The sequence below is a fragment of the Papaver somniferum genome, chromosome 5 (assembly GCF_003573695.1).
Source record: "Papaver somniferum cultivar HN1 chromosome 5, ASM357369v1, whole genome shotgun sequence".
NCBI lineage: Eukaryota > Viridiplantae > Streptophyta > Magnoliopsida > Ranunculales > Papaveraceae > Papaver > Papaver somniferum.
In genome coordinates this window covers 66,457,068-66,465,383 of record NC_039362.1, presented here as the reverse complement: position 1 = coordinate 66,465,383, position 8,316 = coordinate 66,457,068, and the positions used below count along the sequence as shown (strand labels likewise).

The following is an 8,316-nucleotide window of genomic DNA, read 5'->3' as shown; positions in this document are numbered from 1 at the left end:
AAAGCATACTTCTTAACGGCAACCGTGGGTTGTTGAATTGGTCCGAAGAGATCCATATGAATTAAATCAAGTGGAGATTTAGTGAGGATATCTCGAGATTTGTGGTAAACTTTTGTTTGCTTACCCTTTTGACAGGCACCACATACACCTTTCTTTGCATTGATTTTGGGAATGCCTCTAACAAGTTCTTTGTTAATGATCTTAGTTAGAAGGCGATAATTGGTGTGACCAAAACGCTCATTCCAAAGATGTGTAGATTCCATCTTAGTCAAATTGCAGCGGTTGCTAAACTGAGTATCAAGAAGATCACAATTGTTTTTACCACGAGTTCCTTGGAAAATCACTTTCCCAGATTTGTCAACAATGTCACATCCATTCGCATTGAAGATAACTCGATGGCCCTTGTCGCAAATTTGACTAATAGAAAGAAGATTAGCAGTCATACCATTAACGTATACCACATCATGGATTTCTGGAACACCGGGTAGCTTGATCGTTCCCTTTTTGCTGATGTAGCAACAACTTCCATATTCGAACGTTATAGGTCCTCCTTCATAGTCAACAGATGAAATAAACCACGTAAGGTCTCCTTTCATGTGTCGACTGCATCCACTATCAAGAAACCATTGAAAAGGAGATGTAGATCTTAAAGCAAAGGCACCCATACTACTAGTTCTTCTCGATTTAGAGTTTCCTGGTAGTGTTGTATGATCTTTTAGAGAATCATACAGTTGTTTAGCTTTCTTACAAAGATTACTTGCAACGTTAAGAATCTTTTGAAAAGACATACACGCTTGATGTATATGATTGGATGGATCACAACATGAGCTTATGCTTTCAAGATACTCTGACTGGTTCCTTGTCATATCAGTTTCTCAACATCCTATCGTTAATTACTACCTGACCTGTGATATTTCTTGAGAGAGGAACAACTGAGTTTTTTCAAATTCTCAAAGGGAGTATTTCTCGATATCAAATCCGTAAGAACTGCAATTTCTGCAATAAGACCATGGATGATCCGGATTTGTTCATCCAACCCTTTTTGAAGAGACATCAGTTTGTCAGACCTTTTCTTGCAATTGTTTTTTACACCTGGTGAAGTGTCAACTGAGACTTTACTGTCCATATAGTCAGATCGCCACAAACACAGACTTTTGAGGTCTTTAACGTGTTTGCCTGCTCTGATACCAATTGAAAAAGCGGGGGTCTAACAACACCACCCAATATTCCGATTAGCAATCTGTATGGACTAACTCCGAAATACTTTACTAGAGAATCAACTAGACAGTCAGACTCAATCTAGATAAAAGTATCTCAAGGAGTTAATATCTCTCTCTTGATTTGATTTTTGCTCAAACTAAAAACAATAGCGAGTCTTTATCAAATACAAGGAATAACTTGGACGGTACCAAAGACCAATGTCCAAGGATCAATCAATATCAATCAACAACCAAAGGTTGGATTTCCAATTGATGATCACGAACGCACAACCTGTATTATTTCAATTATATAAAATATAATGCGGAAAAGAAATAACACAGACAACGAGGAAACCGCAAATGCAGAAAAACCCCGGGACCTAGTCCAGATTGAATACACACTGTATTAAGCCGCTACAAACACTAGCCTACTCCAAGCTAACTTCGGACTGGACTATAGTTGAACCCCAATCAGTTTCCCACCGATCCAAGGTACAGTTTTACTCCTACGCCTCTGATCCCAACAAGATACTACACAATTGATTCCCTTAGCTGATCTCACCCACAACCAAGAGTTGCTGCAACCCAAAATCACAGACTTGATAATAAACAGATCTTCTTTTCTTTTTTTTGCTGAATCACATTTTTTTATTGATTGAAAAACAAAGTCACAAGACTAAAACATGACTGACTCAAGGCTTTTACATAGAAACAAACCAGAAATTACAGACTCAAGAAAAAGATAGCTAACAGAATTTAAATTTTGAAAAAAAAAACATGATTTGGCTCTTATGTGAGCCCAGATCTGGTTACTGTCATTCTGTAACTACCTTCATGAACTTGCTGAATGATTCTGCTTTTAAATCTATTGAGATTAGGCTTAATTTCACCAAAAAGCTTGGCATTTCTCTGAAACCACAGCTCTTTCATAGTATCACAAGCAGTTATCATGCACATCTGTTTTACCATTTTACCTTTGTGTTTTCCCACCTGACAAACATCTGCAAATGATTTAGGCCTTGAAAATCCAGAAACCATAGTCAACCAATCCCAAACTGCAACACTGAACTCACACTCCCAGAGAGTATGATTCATATTATCTTGATCTGCACAACAAATGCAGCAGATCTACACCATTTCAAAACCCCTCTTTACCATAATAGCATCATCTACATAGACTTCTTGTTGCAGCTTCCATACATTGCTGGCAATACTAAGATGCATAAAATGCTGCCAAACATATTTTGTCCATGATAAAACTGGCTCATGATATCTTATTCTTTCAACTGCAGAATGAGTTGAAAATGTACCATTTTTATCAGCATTCCATAATCTAATATCACCACCACCATGAACTGCAGGCAAACGATGATTGGAGATAAGTGGTTGCAATTCAACTGGAATGTTCCACTGACCTTCAGATAAAAGTGCATTCACTTTCAAACCAATATTTTGCTTGACATAATCTATATAACCAATGTCATTTATCAATGCATTTTCCCCCAACCAAATATCAAACCAAACTGAAATGTGTGAGCCATCCCCAGTTTTCCATCTGATATTATCTTTTAAAGCATTCCATGCCCATTTCAGTCCTTTCCAAATTGTGAATTGTCTCCAATTTGATGTTCATTGGCCAAATCTATTTTGAAATTTTGCAGATAAAAACAGTGCCCATTCTTCATCTGAATTTAGAATTCTCCACATAAGCTTCATTAACAGTGATTGGTTAACAACTTTTAGTCTTTTAATACCTAGACCACCTTCCTCATAAGGGGTACAAAATTTTTTCCATGAAAGAGTTTTGAATTTTCTTATATCTCCATCTCCAGTCCACAAGAAATTCCTTATAAGTTTTTCACATATCTTAATCACAGAGGAAGGACATCTATAAACTGACATGTTATAGATAGATAAGCTACTAAGAACACATTTAACTAGCACCAATCTATCATAAAAAGATAGTAAGTTACCTTTCCATGCTGCCAATTTGCTTTGAAACACTTCAACTATACGCCAAACCATTGCAGAAGTAACTTTTCCTGGAGCAAGATATACCCCCAAATATTTGTCAGGAAATTTGGCCACCTCCATATGTAACATGTTATTAATCAATTGTCTTCTTATGTGTGAAGTACCATCCACAAAAAGCTTACTTTTTTTTTTGTTAATGATCTGACCAGAAACAACTTGATATTCATCTAGAAGTTTAAGCAAATTCTTAAGACTCTTCTTACCTCCATTACTGAATATGAATACATTATCTGCAAAAAACAGATGAGTATGATGTATTCCATTCTTCATAACCATTGGTTGCATCTCACATCTTTCCACCAAAGGAGAAATGTTTCTGCTTAAAACATCCTCCATCAGAACAAACATAATTGGAGAGAGTGGATCGCCCTGTCTTAAGCCTCTCCCCACAGAAAAAAATCCACATGGGACTCCATTAACTAACACAGAAATCCTTGCTAATTTGAATAGAATGATTAACCACTCACACCAAGATTCAGAAAAACCATATTTCAATAGAACTTTAGTAAGAAAATCCCAACTTACAGAGTCATAGGCCTGAGAAATATCTAGCTTAATTCCTACATTGCCTCCCCTTCTTTTGAATTTCATCTCATTGACCAGCTCAGAAGCAAGCAAAACTTGCTCATGTATGTTTCTTACTTTGATATAAGCTGCTTGCTGAGGAGATATTAATTTTTACATAAGCCCACTCATTGTTTTAGTAATTATCTTAGTAAAGATCTTGAAAACCACATTACTTAATCAAATTGGCCTAAATAAATTAGCAGTTTTAGCTCCTTGAGTCTTAGGTAACAAGAATAAGAAACTTGAGTTCATCCCTTTTGGGATAAATCTTCTCCTCCAACAAAATTTGATAGCTGCTACCAAGTCATTTTTGATAATGTTCCAATAACTTCTAAAAAAGATACCAGAAAAAACATCAGGACCAGGAGCACTCTCTGGATCCATGTCAAAAATGACATCTTTAATCTCCTCCTCTTCTGGAAGCATATCTAATTTTTGTTGATCTTCTTCAGTAATGATTTTTGGTATAACATCCAACAAATTTTCTGCTTCACTCACAGGCTGAAACTCAAACTTCTTTTGAAAATGATCAACTAAAGCTTCAGCTATTTTGTCTTGATCTGCAATTACATTACCCTCATTGTCTTCTAGATCACTAATCATGTTTTTGGCATTTCTTATTTTCATTTTAGTATGAAAAAATTGGTATTAGCTGAACCTTCTTTTATCCACTTGACTCTAGCTTTTTGCCTCATCAGAGTATTGGCTTGAATTTCTCTATTAGCATGTTCGTTTTGAGCTTGTACTAAATTAGCAAGAGCATCCTCATCAAATGGATTAGCATCTGAAATTTGAGTTTCCAAATTTACTTTATCTGCAGCTTCCTTAATCTTTACTTGAACATCACCAAAGACTTCCTAGTTCCATGTGTTAAGAACCTTTTTTAACTCCTTCAACTTGTGCAGAAACTGAAAAGAAGGACCCCCCACCACATTTTGAGACCAACAATTTGATACAACTTGCATAAAATCTGGATGACTGAGCCAAATTTTTTGGAATTTCCTTGGAGTATTTTTTGGCTTTGGAATATTAGCACATCCTCCTAACAAAGGTGCATGATCAGAGACTATTCTCATGCCAACCTTATACCCCCAATCACTATACAACTGCAACCATTTTAAAAACAACCTTGTCTAAATTGCATAAAATTCTCCTGCTTCCATGTTGACAATTAGACCATGAGTATTATAAACCAGTTTTAGGAGCTTGCAATAATAATTCACACTGATTTAGGCAATCATTAAACTCTAACATTGAATTTCTGTTAGGTACTCTACCACCCACCTTCTCATCTTGAGTGAGCACTGCATTAAAATCACCTAAAATAATCCATGGTTTATTAAGATCACTTATAATCTTCATTTCTGACCACAAAAATCTTCTCTGAATAACTTTGACATGTGCATGAACACCAGACACCAACACATCACCAACACTTACAATTAACATTTGATTAGAAACTGAAATAACTTGAGGTTGTTGTAAACTTTTGTTCCAAAATAACCAAATGTTTCCCTTCATACCAGGACTAGAATTATGTATGACCATTTTTTCCATACCAGGAAGATTCAATTTACTACAGAAAGAAGAACTACAAACAACTTTAGGCTCAACAACCCAAACTAAAGAAGGACTAAATTGATTGATTAAAGACCAAAGTTTATCCTGGGCCCTTACTCTTCTTAGGCCCCTGATATTCCAAAATATTATATTCATTGTTTAAGATGGGGATCCTTAGTTCCCCCTTTACCAGGTTGTTTTCTAAAATTATACTTATTGTTTTGTGGAATCTGACCACTTACCTTTGAAGAAGCATTAGGACTTTTATGAACTTTAACTGAAGCAGAAGTACTAGTTGAAGTAGATGTAACCATTTTCTTCTCAACTACTTTATACCAAGAAGTAACTTGTATTGGAACCTCTTCAACTTTACCATTGGTACCGTTAATAAATTTGAAAGTACTGTTATTCAGGGTATTTGCTTCAACAACTTTCACAATCTTAGGAGTTTCCATAATTACCTCCTCAAGTACCTCTTCTTGAGGAACATTTTCCAGAGCACTGGATTTGTTCCCTTGTGAAATACTTTCTACATTAGAAGAACTGGTTTGAACAACATCCTTAATTGAATCTACCACTGAATCTTCAGATAAGATAGGGTTACAAATATCAAAAGATACTTGTGGCTCCCTTCTTTGATCATTTTTAGGAACACTTTCTACAGTTTCCACTGGTTTTTCTTGCACTGTGTTTTTCTTAAATTTGCATTCAGAGTTCAAATGTCCCACAATCTTACATGATGAGCAATATTTTGGACAATATGGAATCATCACATCCTGAAAGAAACCTCCATATTTGGTCCCAATCCACACTTTACTAGGAATATGCTGAGAGAAATCAACCTCAACCAAAACATTTGCATACTATCCTACCTCACATCTAGCTGTAGCATTATCAATCTTGAGTGGAGTTCCAATTTCCTTACATATTGTAAACAATATTTTTTCATCCCAGAATTCTAATCCCAATCCAGGAAATCTAACCCATACCATTGCCTTAGAAGTTCTTTGACTTGCTGGCATGAAGTTGTAAACCCAGTTTCTAACCTGTAAAATCTGATTCAACACTTCCCATTTCTGAGATTTGATAAATTGTTTATCCTGCGCATTATAAACAGATCTGTCTCACACATAAAAGTCTATCAAAGGATAAATCTGTCTCCCACAGATAAACCCTAGGTTTTGTTCCGTCTTAAGATATAAAATCAAGGTGAACAAGAACCAATTGATAATCCGATCTTATATTCCCGAAGAACAGCCTAGATTAATCAATCACCTCTCTACAATCCTTCCTGACTACACAAGCGGGTTGTCGAGGAATCACAAACAGTGAGACGAAGATGTTTGTGACTTCTTTATCTTGCCTATCGGAGAACTCTCACGATCTCAAGTCAATCAATCGATTGTACTCGTATGATAGAAGATGCAAGATCAGATCACACAACTACGATAAAAGTAGTATCGGTCTGGCTTCACAATCCCAATGAAGTCTTTAAGTTGTTAACCTGATTTTAGAGAAGAAAATCAAAGGTTAATGGAGATCGACTCTAGCGGGCGCACTAGTAGCACACAGACATGTGGGGATTAGTTTTGCACAATGCTAGATGTCTCCTTAATATAGCCTTCAAATCAGGGTTTTGCCTTAGGTACAAAGAAATCCATATTCACCGTTAGATGAAAACCTGATTTAGATTCAAGCTAATATTTCTCAACTGTTAGATCGAAAACTTAGCTTGTCATACACACTTGGGTAGACGTTTACTGGGTACGTGAAAACCGTGCCCAAACGTGTACGTGTATGTTGGTTCAACATAGTAACCCAAAAAGGTCAACCATATGAGAATTTCATATTAACCTTGTTCTTCTTCACCATATCTAGTTCAATTGACTCAAATGAACTAGTTAAAGAGTTTTTCAATTGCTATGAGATCTTATGTAACTACACAAGACACAATTGAAACAAAGATGATTCGATTCGATTGAATCGGCTCATGAACTTTATAGCCACGGTTTGCATAAAGCATTCCTTAGTAATTTAATATTTCATGTTCAGAGCACATCTTTAGATCATAACCTCTTAATTTCACAAACAAGTTCGCGGACTTAAGTTAATCGGTTGAGTTTCCAAACTCATCAGAAATTCTCGGAAAGAGAACTTCTGCCAGTTTGCGGACTGGGTTCGCGGACTAAGTTCGCGGACTTAGCACACAAACGAGTTTTGGAAAATCCAACAGAAATTCTCGGTCGAGAACTTCCGACAGTTCTCGGACTGAGTCTGCGGACTTGGTTCGTGGACTTGGCAAGCCAATTCCACAATCCTCCTGATTTCTCTTGATCAACAAAGTTCGAAAACTTCGGTTCAAGGAATACATGGTTATGTAATCTAAACTCTCATTTCAATCATTGAGACATTCTCAGAGGACGCTATATAGCCGTTATTCACATACCGATTCACGTCAGAGCAATTCCCAAAGTGATTGAAACTTTTCATGACTTTCGTCACTAGGTGAAGATAAACTTGATCAAAGCAAAACGCTTTACCAACACACGATTTCGAGATAAAAGATAAGCAATGAATGCTCAGATCGAAATGTCAAATGTGTATGATCTAGTCTATATAGCATACGACTTTTGTCTCATAAGAAGTAGGAGATAGAATAGATAGACTTTTAAGTGATAGATAAGTTCAAGTCTCCACATACCTTTTTGTTGATGAAGTTCCACGGTTCCTTGTATAGATCTTCGTCGTTGTATGATGAATCTCCATGAAGTCCTTGAGCTCAACTACACTTTTCTATCCTAGTCCGAGACTTAGCTATGCAGGCTAGAAATCAAGACTCATAGTTTTTATCATTAACATTGACAAACATGCTTGAGATAGCAACGCATGCGAGGTCGACCGAGCTATGCTCTAACAAGGTCGATTCGTCTTTTGTGGGTTGAGATCCACCCTTCGT

The 8,316-nt window shown here is 36.4% G+C and overlaps 1 protein-coding gene across 1 annotated transcript; it reads right to left on the bottom strand.

Annotated features, from left to right (window-relative positions):
• Positions 1 to 5,512: 5,512 nt before the first annotated feature.
• Positions 5,513 to 6,352, bottom strand: LOC113279140. The gene is made up of 2 exons (XM_026527845.1): positions 6,233 to 6,352; positions 5,513 to 6,136 (listed from the first exon to the last, which is right to left on the bottom strand). Exons 1-2 carry the CDS (start codon positions 6,350 to 6,352, stop codon positions 5,513 to 5,515), a joined length of 744 nt encoding a protein of 247 aa, XP_026383630.1.
• Positions 6,353 to 8,316: the final 1,964 nt, after the last annotated feature.